Source organism: Sphaerodactylus townsendi, linkage group LG10 (genome assembly GCF_021028975.2).
Source record: "Sphaerodactylus townsendi isolate TG3544 linkage group LG10, MPM_Stown_v2.3, whole genome shotgun sequence".
In the NCBI taxonomy this organism is placed as follows: domain Eukaryota; kingdom Metazoa; phylum Chordata; class Lepidosauria; order Squamata; family Sphaerodactylidae; genus Sphaerodactylus; species Sphaerodactylus townsendi.
In genome coordinates, this window is record NC_059434.1 from 30,977,722 (window position 1) to 30,991,415 (window position 13,694).

General features: G+C 43.2%; 1 protein-coding gene across 3 annotated transcripts in view; it reads left to right on the forward strand.

The window, feature by feature from the left end:
- The window catches only part of ACSL1 (acyl-CoA synthetase long chain family member 1), a 57,109-nt gene extending 49,076 nt beyond the window's left edge, over positions 1-8,033 (forward strand). For all 3 annotated transcript variants that reach the window (XM_048509114.1, XM_048509115.1, XM_048509116.1), the window contains exons 14-21: positions 140-235; positions 1,301-1,373; positions 2,669-2,757; positions 2,925-3,041; positions 4,526-4,669; positions 5,326-5,427; positions 6,011-6,082; positions 6,547-8,033. In XM_048509114.1, coding sequence (XP_048365071.1) covers positions 140-235; positions 1,301-1,373; positions 2,669-2,757; positions 2,925-3,041; positions 4,526-4,669; positions 5,326-5,427; positions 6,011-6,082; positions 6,547-6,687 — 834 coding nt within the window. In that variant the 3' untranslated portion in view covers positions 6,688-8,033. The remainder of the gene's footprint in view (positions 1-139; positions 236-1,300; positions 1,374-2,668; positions 2,758-2,924; positions 3,042-4,525; positions 4,670-5,325; positions 5,428-6,010; positions 6,083-6,546) is intronic.
- The last annotated feature ends 5,661 nt before the right edge of the window (positions 8,034-13,694 follow it).

Consider the following 13,694-nt stretch of genomic DNA (forward strand, 5'->3'; position numbering starts at 1 on the left):
AAACACACATACTTCTTGGGGGAGGGGGCAGCTTCATCTTCAGTCCTGCTTAGAAGTGCATTCAAATGATTCTCTCCAAGGGCCTTTCTTTGAAGCCGTTTTTGTAGTGACACTAATCTTGTGGACCCCTTTATTTTAGGCAAACCTTGGCGGAAAAGTGCGACTAATGATTACAGGGGCAGCTCCTGTTTCTGCAAATGTGCTGACTTTCCTAAGAGCAGCTCTTGGTTGTCAGGTGAGTCTGGACTGAGACTATATTATATGTTTAACTTGAGGCTAACTTCATTCTTGGCTTACAGCCATAAAATATACGAGGTCCATTCTACACAGCAATCTCTATATGATTTGTGCTGCTTACCAGGACACTCGAAACAAGCTGGGTTTTTTTATTTCTTTTTTTTGTTTTGGTAATATGACATATCTTGGAGCTAGTGAGGATTATTCCTGTACGGGTATATGTGGTAGTTAAATGTGCAAACCCATCACTGGTATGCTTTGTGCATTGGCAGAGACTGCATTCAGCAGTCTTTTCAAGTTTGAGAAAGATGGGTAGATCCTAGGAATGCTAGTAATCTACTTCTGATCATTAACAAGATTACAAGGCATGTAATAGATGTAGAAGGCTTCATATACTGAGAAGCTTTGGGATAAAATTAGTAAAGATCCTGGGTAGTTTTTATTAATCTGCATGTATGTATACAGAGGCAAACTTTTATCCTATTTTTCTTCAGTCATTGAGCTCAAAGCTCTGTGGATTATTCGGGTTCCTGGGAGGTTTCAGGGACCTGTTTAGGCTCAGCAAAGTTGTTACAGTGCATGCCCTTAGACCCTACTCTTGGTCTGTCCCTTATGAATATAGGGGCTCCGTACATGCTGACCCAGGGGGGTGCCTCTTTAGTCCTTTTCCTGTGTTGCAGAGGCAACAGCATGGTATTCCACTAGAGCAGTGGTGGCGAACCTATGGCACGCATGTTGGAGGTGGCACTCAGAGCCCTTTTTGTGGGCACACGTGCCGTCTCACGAATTCGGGCACTTGGCAGTGGCACAGCACCGAAGGGGCGAGGCGTGAGCGATGCACTGGGTGCATTCCCCTGCGGGGGTGTGGCAGGGGTGTTTGGGGACGTTTCAGGGCAGGTTGGGGACGGACAGGGGCGTGGCATGGGTGCAGGGCGCACTCGTGCCCCGGGCGCAGTGTCTCCTCACTCTGCCCCTGGCACTCAGTCTCTAAAAGGTTCACCATCACTGCACTAGAGCCTTGATCTTACTAGAACTCCGGTGACTTGTGTCTTCTGCTTAACAGTTCTATGAAGGCTATGGGCAGACGGAATGCACCGCTGGATGTTCTCTGACAGTGCCCGGTGACTGGACTGCTGGTAAGAATTCTGCAACTACCCCTGAGTGGACATGAGCTGTCTTTAAGCTATGATAGTTCTAGGCTGACCATGGACTTTGTCCGACTTTCTAAACCTGAAGCAGTTCCCAGATATCATAACTTCTAGTTTAATAGGATTGCTGTTTCATGTAATTTGCCATTGTGGTAGCCTTGCACCATACAAGTTCACACAGTTTTCCTTCAGATGAATAGTAATCATTTTGCAAATTGGTTCCTGGAGAGGTAGGTGAAAAGGGTTGGAGGAAAACTTTCCAATCTACCAGAGCTTCCTTACCTACAATCTACACTCACCTTTTTTCTCACTCTAATTTAAATTCAAGTGATTTAAAACTCAGTTTGGATCAAAATCCTCATCTGATTGCCTGGAACTCTTGAGAAAGACATCAGTATAGCAGAAGACATCTAAAGACATCAGTATAGCAGAACCTTCAACTGGGAGGACCACAGGGCATGAAATGCATGGCGGACTTAAGTTCGTTAGGAGACGGATGTTTGGATGTGCTTTTCCAAAGGCTGCAGCCCTGGTCTTGAATTTATCTCTGTTAATGAGGAAGTCTCTAGTCATTAGATTTGTATTTTTATTACATTTTTATGCTGCCCTTTTTCCATGGAGATTGGGGTGGCATACGTAGGGTTGGATTCAACCAACTCTTCACTTAGTGAAAAAGAGCAGATCCCTATTAACTGCCATCCTCACTGACCACAAAAAGTCTATGTGGGGGAATCATAGGACTTGCATGAACAAAAGGCCAGGAGACAGAAAGAGCCTGTGGGACTTGAACTAGATAATTTAAACCATAGGTGTCAAATTTGCAGCCCTCCAGATGTTATGGACTACAGTTCCCATCATCCCTTGCCAGCATCATGTTGGCAGGGGATGATGGGAGTTGTAGTCCATATCATCTGGAGGGCTGCGAGTTTGACACCTGTGGTTTAAACAATGGCTGGATCCAACCTGTCGTTCTCCCCATGTCTGCTGTATTCTCAAGACCGCCTTGTGAGGTCGCTGAAGCTGACTGATCCGAGGTCATGACTAAATAAAGACTTCAGTCATGATTTCCATCTGGCACCTTTGCTGTTATACCACCCTGGTATAGAATTATCAAAGCACGTGGATTCGAGACAAGTTAATGCTTTGTGAGAACATTAAAGAATATAGCCTGAGGGATGACATTTTTGCCTGGGCAGCATTGATGTAAGCTTATAAAACTGGGTGGGCTCGTCAGGAAAAGGGAGTACAATTACTTGCTTACAAGGCCTTTACTTCCTCAATAGGTCATGTCGGTTCCCCAATGCCTTGCAATATCATAAAGCTTGTTGATGTGGAGGAAATGAACTATTTTGCTGCCAAAGGAGAAGGTGAGGTGAGTAGTGCTCAGTTCCAAGGAATGACCATTCCAGGAGTCCTCAGATTACAGGGGTTAGTATGCCATTTGTATCCCACTGAAAGCTAATCCAGAAAAATCTCCCCTACCATCTAATACTGGAAGCTATTTTGTCTCTCTTACAGTAACATATTCTACTACTTCAGGTTTGTGTCAAAGGACCGAACGTGTTCCAAGGCTATCTGAAGGATCCAGAAAAGACCGCAGAAGTTCTTGACAAAGATGGATGGGTTCACACTGGAGATATTGGGAAGTGGTTACCCGTAAGTGAATCTCTATATGGTGCCATGTGTTTGAAAGGTCTAGAAACCAAGGGTTTTTCCCCCCAGATACATCCCCCCCCCCTTGTACTTCAGGTCTTGTTATAGAGTTGCTGACCATGTTGCACCATCGGCATTCTCTTACAGAGTAAAAGATTGTTGGGTTCCTACCTTGAGGAGCTTGGAATCCTTTTTAATTAAAGGAAGTAAGCAGAGGAAAGGGAGCAGGGAATAGGTGTTCATTTTGTTAAGTACATGAGCTGGCCTTCAGTAGGAGAAAGAAGATTAAAAGGTTGTGCCAAAAGTCTGGCTGCTCCTGTCCAGTCATGGTATAAGTTTGTATAGGTTGTGTACAGCATGAAGAAGAAGAAGAGTTTGGATTTATATCCCCCCTTTCTCTCCTGTAGGAGACTCAAAGGGGCTTACAATCTCCTTGTCCTTCCCCCCTCACAACAAACACCCTGTGAGGTGGGTGAGGCTGAGAGAGCTCCGAAAAGCTGTGACTAGCCCAAGGTCACCCAGCTGGCATGTTCAGGAGTGCACAGGCTAATCTGAATTCCCCAGATAAACCTCCACAACTCAGGCGGCAGAGAGGGGAATCAAACTCGGTTCCTCCATATTAGAATGCACCTGCTCTTAACCACTACGCCACTGCTGCGTAATTCTGTGAGGTAATTCTGTGCCCTTGATTCTAAGAAACAAAACTTGCTGACTTTATTATTGTGCTTATAATTTTTGCCTCCTGAAATTTCGCCACTTCCCTTTACCTTGGACATCCATTCAAAGAGTGAAAGGACAAACAGCCAAATTGATTGAAATGGAGAAGAGGAAGCAATTGTCGCAGATGTAATTAGACTTACTTTTAGAATCATAGGATACCTGGAACATAAACCATCCTTGGCAGATGTCCTCCCTTTTGGGTATCCTTATTCCGCAGGTCACTGTGCAGTGGTTGACAAGTGGATTTCTTTCTCCCCATAACTCACCACAGAATTAAAACAAGGTTGTCCAAAGTTAGTACTCTGCAAGAATATCTTTGATTCTGACCACACTGGATTATGTTGTCTGTGATAGCTGTACTGAAGAAGAAAATAAACTAGACAAAAAAGCATTGGGTCCTGTGGGTTCTGAGTACAAGGAGCTCATGGAGGCAGAATTTTCTCCAGCAGACCCCTATAAACTGCCACCTCCTGGAAAGTACATGCTTGGGGGATGAGGGGAACTTAGTAAACTGGGGAAAGAGATCTGCTGTAAGGAGGCAAAATCAGGTAAATTCCCATCTCCTCCTAGTGGAGAGCTTCTTGCACTCATGAGACACAGGATCCTTCCCAAAGACTAGAACTGTAGACTTGGGTTTAAAATAAACGATGCTGGAACTGGGCTGCATTTCAGAAGTTGCACCTGGATCTGTTCTACTTAGTAACTCTGACCTGTTGTTGGAAAAATAAGAGAGGGATGCCTCTTACGACTTCTTTCTTCTTTCACAGAATGGTACCTTGAAGATAATTGACAGGAAAAAACATATATTCAAACTTGCTCAGGGAGAGTATATCGCACCAGAAAAAATAGAAAATGTTTATACCAGGAGTGAACCTGTTGCTCAGATCTTTGTGCACGGGGAAAGCTTGCAGGTGAGTATCCTGTTCAGCTGAAACACCTAGTGTGAAAGCGGAGCCTTCGGGACAGAGGGTTATGTAGGCTTAAAGCCTTTGATAGATTTTTCTCTCTAGACTTGAATACGATCAATCTAAAAGTTTACTTTTGAATGTTTAACTAGCAAATGTATTTTGGTTTATGGTAATGCCAAAGTGTACGCTAGGCTGAGGATAGCTGATACTAAATCCAAGTAGTATTTTCAGTACTGGAATATGGCTGGAAGGCTTTATGTAAGCATTTAGTCTTGAATTGAGCATTTAAGATCATGTGACCACTTCTACTGCCGATTGCTGTTTAACCCTTATCTCACTCTCTTTTACTTGAACACCTTGAAATGAATTGTGGGTTAGGATTTAACTTTAGCAGTTTGGTGGTAAAAAGTGCTGTGAAGTTGTAACTGACTTATGGCAACTCTGTAGGGTTTTTGAGGTGAGACAAATAAAGATCGTTTGCCATTGCCTGTCTCTGGGTAGCAGCCCTTGACTTCTTGTCAGTCTCCCATCCAGGGACTAACCAGGGCCAACCCTACTCAGCTTCCATCATCTGACAATCATGCTAGCTTGGGCCATCTGTGCCAAGGCTAAGCAGTTGAAACACAGCTGAAACACACCTTTTCTCTGTTTGATTTTAGGCATTTCTTATAGCCGTTGTGGTACCAGATCCAGAGGTTTTATGCAGCTGGGCCAAGAAAAGGGGACTTTCAGGCTCCTACGACGAACTATGCAAAAACAAAGTAGGTGATCAGTGACAATGTAAGTTCCCCCATATGTTTTGAGGAACTTACTTTTACAAACAGCATTACAACCCCATCCAAAGGAGGGACCAAAAGAGGTTGAGGGAGCAGCACAGTGTTGTAGCGGCACATTTGCCCTCCCCAGATCACTTGCCTCAACAGAGGAGGTGGATGCATTGGTGGCTGCCCATCCCTCAACCCTGCTGCTGCAAAACCCAGAGGTTCAAGTTGTGGCAGGGCTGCACTGATGTCCCAAACATTAGTTGGTTCCTATCCTGTGTTAAGGGCCAGAAGCGCAGTGCCCTTTTAGCAACTCTTTGGGTAACGTAAGTCCTGTGAGGGCTTTCTGACAGAGGAGGGGGAGGTTCTTACAGTTTGTGCTTCCTGTGTTCCCAGAAAAGTCTCTTGGAGGCAGCAGGGCAGTGCTGTAGCGGCACCATGTCCTGGTGCCAAAAGCTTTGGATGGGGCTGCCCGACTTGTTCTCTTAATTGGGCAGTATATTGCTACCGTGAACTGGATGGGTAGCTGCATGTAGCATTCAGTAAGTCTCTACTGTCTAATATCCATTCTTGTTCTAAACAGGATGTAAGAAAATACATTCTAGAAGACATATTGAAAGTTGGAAAAGAGTTTGGCTTGAAGTCATTTGAACAGGTGAGAGTATCAGCAGATGTATATTTTATTAAATGTTTAGTAATTAAACCTGCTATTGACTACATACTTCTGGACCCCGAATGGTAAAATGCATCCTAACTAGAGTACGTCAGCTAGTTTTAGTGTGGGGCTGATCTGAAGGGAATTTGGATCTCACAATAGCACTGCAAGCAAAATAAGAACACATAAGATAAATTTAGCCTTTTCCTGGGAAAATTAGCGACTGCTTTTGTTGAATGATAAATGTATTTGCATTAAGTATTTCAAGACACATGACAACGTTTTAGTGGGATGCAAATGTACTTAAATTTTTAAAAGTACTTTAAACAGTTACCCAGGTGCCATCTTGGATCTTCCAAAGTGTGATCACTTGTAGAATCCCTCCTGTGTAGAAACGTTTGCAAAGCCTGTCTACTCTTTGACTGATTTGGAAATGTTTGGTTTCCTCCCCCCACCTCCTTTAGGTTAAAGGCATTTCCCTTCACTCTGAAATGTTCTCTATCGAGAATGGCTTGTTGACACCAACCCTGAAGGCGAAGAGACCAGAGCTTCGCAAATACTTCCGAGCCCAGATAGAAGAACTCTATGCGAACATCCAGATGTAAATTGAAGCAAAACTGTCGGGAGAGAACGGCATTTGCTGTTTGACCTTCATATCTGTAAATTGACTGCAGCAAACATAGCAAAAGGAAACTGTGCAATCATTAACTTTTTCCCGCAAAAGGGTACTCGACATAGGAATCCTGGAGAAAAATGGAACACTGCCTTACTGTCCACTGGTGTTGCAGACCATTTTTATATGGTGACATACAAACTTCCTCAATGAGCCTTAAACTGTAAATGGTATCTATATGTGATTTGTAAGTTATTTAAGACTTTCTCAGCCAAAAAAGTGACTTGCCAAGGCATGTGAAAGGGATGTGTGCTGCTGGCGCACGTGTTGTCTCTAGTGTATTGTACACCTGGTGAATTTTCCAAAGGTTTGGCCTTTGAAGGCTTTTTAGGGTAGCGCGGGGAGGGAGCGCCAAAAACACAAGGAGTTTTGCTTGCTTACGTTTGCTGTAGAACGTGGGTAGGATAGTTGGCTCCCCAGTAGATTAGCTGGAAACTTTTTTAGTTCCTGGGCACCGAATGCATCTTGACACATGATGAGCAGATAGTGTAGAACCAGCCTGTGCGTCTTTGATCTTCTCTGAAAGTCTAGATGAAAAGCACCAGTGCAACATAAGGAAAATGTCTTCAGGACCTCCAAAGATAGGATGTGGCAACAGCATGCTGTAGAACGAGGACAAGGTTGATGGGATGGCAGTGATCTGGAGCGAGCGGTCTCCCTCGGTCTTTGCTACCCACTAGATTGCTCCTGCTAGACATTGATCATCTTAACATGCTGGCCTTTGTACAAACTTAGCTTTTGTCTTGCATCCATTGAACATAGGAGGACGGAGGGAGTAAATGTAACTTCATTGGAATGAATGGAATCAAAGTGAATCTTGGATCAACTATAGTGTAAAAAAAGGGAAACCACCAGAAGCAAATAGGACACGGGTTAACATGGGACAGTGCAGGGGAAGGTGGAAGGCTTCATCACCGAGCGTCTACATTTATTTGGAGGGGGATGGAATTGAAATGCCTTGTAATAACCCAAGCTTAGATTTATTTTCCACATAGCGGTCATTAATTTCTGTTAAATGTATGTAAACAAGCACAACTACAAGTTTGCACTAAAGATTGTGTGATTGTAATGCACTACCCTGCATCATAATTTCATACACGTGTACCCAAATTGCACACCAGTATCCAAGCCAATACTCCCAGAGTATTCCGTCATTTGTTACATTGGAGTTGAAATGTTTGCTTAGTGTTGGCTATTTCTATATTTTATAAAAACCAAAATTTCCAAAAACCAATGAAGGAAACCAAAATAAATATTTCTGCATTTAATTGAATTAAATATTTTGTCGTGGCTGCTACTTTGAAATGGTCCTGAGACCTGCAGCTGACCTAGGAAGGGTAATCCTCAAACAAAGAAGTTTCAAGGGGAGATTACAACTTGGAGCAAAATAGTCCAGGAAGGGGCAGCTAGGTACGAATGCAGTAGCACCTTATTGGGGGTTGGTGGGTTGAGCTTGCCATTGTCAAAGCTTTCTTCATCAGATCTGAGTTGGAGTGAGAGATCTGAGCCTTTATGTCCTAGGGCTGATGGGATTTGTAGTCCATGAACATCTGGAGAGCCGCAGGTTGCAGACCCCTGTCCTAGTGGGAGGGGTGTTTCAAAAGTGCAACTCGGGATGTAGAGGTACAATGAGCATTGTAATCAGCTTAATTCGAGCTGGGAAGGATGCTCGGGAGCAGAGAATTAGCCTCTGCAGTGAGATAAGATTTCTTATGTCCCTGTTTCGTTCTGGGGGGTCCATTGTTCTGAAGCTGTGAACAAATTCAAGTTGAGCAATCTAACCTGTATAATCAACACAGAAATGCATTAAACGGACAAAATAAAGAAAAGGTGGGAACGGCACACTGGAGAACTATATGGAGGAGATTCCCTCCAAGTAGAATCTTTTGAAGAACCTACATTTAGTGAAAGCTGCACTGAACGCAATTGAAAAGAACAAATCAACAGGAGTAGATGGGTTATCAATGGAAGAGCTATTCCCATCCACAGAAATGAAGTCTATCAAAATCCTAACAAGAATACACCAACAAATATGGAAAACAAAATAATGGCCCACAATGTATTGTCGAAGGCTTTCACGGCCGGATTCAACTGGTTCTGGTGGGTTTTCCGGGCTGTGTGGCTGTGGTCTGGTGGATCTTGCTCCTAACGTTTCGCCTGCATTGGCTGGCATCTTAAGAGGTGTATCATAGTGTTTGCTACACACTTCCCTCTGCGATACACCTCTGAAGATGCCAGCCACCATGCAGGCGAAATGTTAGGAGCAAGATCCACCAGACCACAGCCACACAGCCCGGAAAACCCACCAGAACCAACTAATGGCCCACAGATTAGGCCATTTACACTCCAGTTCCAAAGAAGAGACATCAGAGACCGCAGCAACTATTGGACCATCACATTAATTTCTCACATTAGTAAAGCAATGCTCACAATGCACCCAAGACTGTTACTATATATGGAACGAGAAATGCCTGATGTTCAAGCTGGATTCAGAAAAAGAAGGCGCTACAGATCATATTGCAGATTTACAGAGGTTACTGGAGCATACAAGAGAATTTCAAAAGAAAAATCAGCTTGTGTTTCACAGATCATGGCAAAGCTTTTGTAGGTCATGAAAAGCTGATTGGTTCTAAGTGGATGGCACAGCATTGGCTTGTTTTGATGGGCACCTGTACTCCGGACAAGAGGCTACTGTTAGGACAGGATATGGAGAAACAATGGTTTCCAGTTGGCAGAAGTATCATGCAAGGATGTGTTTCATTTCCCTGCTATCTATATGCAGGACACATAAGGAATGCTGGATTAAATTTTGATGAAGGTGGGGTGAAAATTGGTAGAAGGAACATGAACAATTTGAAATATGCAGACCCCACGTTACTGGCAAAAAATAGTGAAGACGTGAAAAGACTACTGACGAAGGTTATAGCAGAAAGTCCTAATGCAAGATTACAGCTGAACATCAAGTAGACAAAGTAACGGCTACTGGGAATTACACAACTGTAAGATTGATAATGCAGAATTTTTTCAGGCTTTTCTATTCCTTGGTTCCATCATCAACTAAAAGGGAGATTGCAACCAAGAAATCAGGAGACTGGGACTGGGAAGGGCAGTCCTGAAGGAGCAGGAAAAGGTCCTTAAATGTAAGATAGTGTTGCTGGCGACTAGGATCAAGTTCATTCATGCCGCAGTATTCCCCAGAACTAAGTGTGGGTGTGAAAATTGGACAGCGAAGAAAGCTGTCAGGAAGAAAGTCGATTCATTTGAAATGCGTTGGAGTAGAGTGTTACAGATATTGCAAAAAAATAAATAAATAAATAATAATAATCCGTGGGTTCTGGATCAAATCAGGCTTGAACTCTCCCTTGAAGCTAAAATGACTAAACAAAGGCTATTGTAATTTGGCCACATTCTGAGAAGATGCGAGTCACTGGAAAAGGCAATGATGCTTGTAGTCAACCCCGCAGGGTCGTCGCTAAGGAATAGGCGAGACGCGGAGGAGGTTTCATCTGGCCGGAGAAAGCGTCAACTTGACAGGAAGCCTTGAGTTTACAAGTGATCTGTGCTCTCTCCTGTGCTGGTCTCTACGCACCTTTTATTAGAGGTTTCCTTGTGGGCGTGTAAGGAGGTGGGTAGGGAGATGAGTGGGAGACCCGGGAGACCTGGAAGTCATCATGTGATGCATAGTCTACCTATGGCTGCTACGTCTTTGGAGGAAGACATCAGCGTCTGGGCTAATCTCACCTGGGGGGGCCCATCATTTGTCCTTTGTGGGGCGCCCGGTGACTGAGCCAGACAGTTCATGACCCGTGACTCATAGGGGGATGAGGAGTGGGGAGTGCGGTGCGACCAGAAGGCCGTAGGTCCGTTGGCGTTCCAACGTTCTACCACGGTGCTGCTGGGTCAGCAGTGCATTACTACAGATGCTTTGCAAGATGAAGGCAGCAAGAAGAAGACTCAGCATGAGATGTCTGGTCTCAGTCGTGGAAACCACGGCCCGCAGTTTGTAAGCCTGTAAACTATGGGATGTTTTAGAAGTAACACATTCCCTTGCCAAATTTTTAGCACTTGCAGTTTTTCTGTGCTGCTACAGAGAAGGCTTTTAATTCACCGTGTTGCATTCTAATGTTTGCTGTTCTTTATTTCATCTTGTATTTGTTTTGACTTTGCTCAAGACTTTTGGTTAGAAGAGCATAATAATAAAAGGGAAGAATATTAAGTTGTGCAAATAAGCCGTGTAAAATATTGACCGGTACTCGTTGACTGAAGATTGAAGGAACCTATATCCAGACACCTACAGAAAATTCTTGACTTCAGAACCTTGGCAGCTGCTTTGTCACTGCTTAGCTATAGAATACTTTATTGCCCAAGCCATGCCAAGCCATATCACTGTCCTTTAATCAGAAGAGACACACCTTACGGTTAAATTACTTAACGTTGAAAACTTCATGCAATTCACTAAGAATTCTAAAGAATGCTGAACTTACAGGAAAAAGTAAGTGCCATAAACACTACCTGTCAAGTCTGAACAGCCGTCCAGGTGTAGAACCCCTTCCTTTTAATCTGTTGCTTAACTTAGTTGGTCATGAACCACTCTGGAACATGTCTCTGGTTAGGGGGGACTTAAAGTCTTCCACTTCTTTCCTGCACCAATTTCTATAAGTCAACCATTTATGTGTAGTTTCTTCTACTACCCTTTAGCCTACTTGGACAGGCTAAAGGACTCACCAGCTTGTTAGGACATGCCCTTGGCTTGTGTGTAAACATTAGCAATATGAGATAGCTGAACATTTGTGGAAGTGCCCTGTACTTTGCTTGATTAAAAGGCAGTCATGTCACCACCATGAATAGAAGTGGGGGTGGGAGAGGGAATGCACACCCTGGCTATGGTGTTCAGTGGTGAATATTTAAAGTTATTCACATGAGGCCAGAATATGTAGAATAAAGAAGAGGAACAGCCCTGGGCAGCCAAAACATTCACGGTGAACATTCATGCATGGTCCAGGGGGGTGTAGAGGTGAGAAATTTCTAAAAAGGTTGAATCCTTGGGGAAAGTGGACACTTTTAGAGAGTAATATACACACAATACTATTTGACGTATTTAGCTAACATTATGAATATATACAGATATAAAATACGAAACCCTTTGCTCCATTCAAGCAACTGAAGTATTTTCAGGCTTAGATGATGAAGCAGAATGGTTATTTATTTATTTACTTGCTTCATTTCTCCCCAGTACGGATCAAATCGTCTTATATTCTTCATTTTATCCTTACAAGAACATCCAGCAAGCTCACATAAAGCGGGGATCTGAACTGATCTTCCATATCCCAGTCTGGCACTCTAACCTGTCAGCATACCAGTATCTCAGCATAACCTGTTTCCATGTATATTGAGCACAATAGACCAAGTAGCAAAAGAAGTTTTAACTTTACAATATCTCTAAATTTTGCACACATACATGTTTTAAATGCTTGCTTTAGCAAAGGAGAGGTGGGGTGAATGTCCCACTCCTCCTGGTTCACTGGGGAAACCTCAACATTGTATTTGCCTTTAGTATCAAGACAGTAGAACATTAACGACTAGCACACTGTTAGTTTCATTTACTGCATTATTGCATGGCTTATTCATAACATCTTGATTTACTATCAGGTGAACCAACTAGAGTGAGGCAACAGGTTAAGAATGAGTATGCCTGAGGCATATTAAGGAGAGGACAATGTTTACTTCTTTCCCATTTCTAACTATTTATTTAATTGGTTTTATGTCCTGCACTTTCTCATCCAAAGACAGACTCAGGGTGGCTAACATAAAATATTCAGGAACAAACATAATTTCATAAATATCAAATTTTAAACCCCACTTATTAAAATGCTAGGTGTGGACCTGGTACAAAGAAGATAAAAATGTCAGATAACTTCAACTTGTAATCATACAATATTTTTTTCTTTTTTAAAAAACCCTCCAGATTCCATTACTGTATTTTAACCGCAAAGGTGTCATTGTCCCAATTTGCCACTAGATGGGGCTGCGATGGTGGAGGAGAGTGCTGTCAAGTCACAGCTGATCTATGGGGATTCCGTAGGGTTTTTCAAGGCAAGAGAGGTTTGGAGATAGTTTCCCATTGCCTGCTTCTGCATGGGTTGAGAGACTTCTGTTAGAATTGTGACAGATCCTGTAGGCTTCACGTAGAGGAGTGGGGAATCGAACCCGTCTCTCAGATTAGAGTCCGACAATTTAATCGCTACTCTTGCTACATCTTTGAGATGGAGCTGTGCCAGTCTAATAATCCACATTAAAAAAAAAAAAAGGGGGGGGGGTAGGCTTAGGTTCCCAAGCATTAATAACTACAGTAATTCGACACTAGCACTGTTCTCGCTTGGATTTGAATTTAATTTCACTACAGTTCACCCTGTATTTCCTGTATGTTTAGGAACGTTATTTTCTCCCCACAAGCTTTTCATTGCATCTGAAGAAGCGAGCTCTAGTCCATGAAGCTTTATGATGGAATAAAATTAATTTGTAAAATGCCACAAGTTTCCGGTTTCTTTTTGCTGCCAACAAAGCTAACTCTTTGACAATTACGAAGCAATTCCCCTCCAGTCGTTTGCTTTTAAAAATTTAAGGCAGCCTTTTTGATAATGAGGCCTACAAACATCGGCAGACGGCATCAGACACATTGGAACCACCCATTTATTAAGTTGAAATTTGCTTGACAGGAAAATCTAGAAATAGCCATTTCCTCTCTGTCATGATATGTTATGCGAGATCTCACGAATCTTATTGGGAACCGAACCCCCAAACACAGGGGCCGCTCCTGTTCCATGATAAGACTATAAACTACAGAACTTCCTCCTCCGGCCACCAGCGGGCAGTGTTTCCCTGTTAGCGCTAAACTAACATGGGTCTTTCAATACTCCCCGTCGGAAGTACTGGACCAAA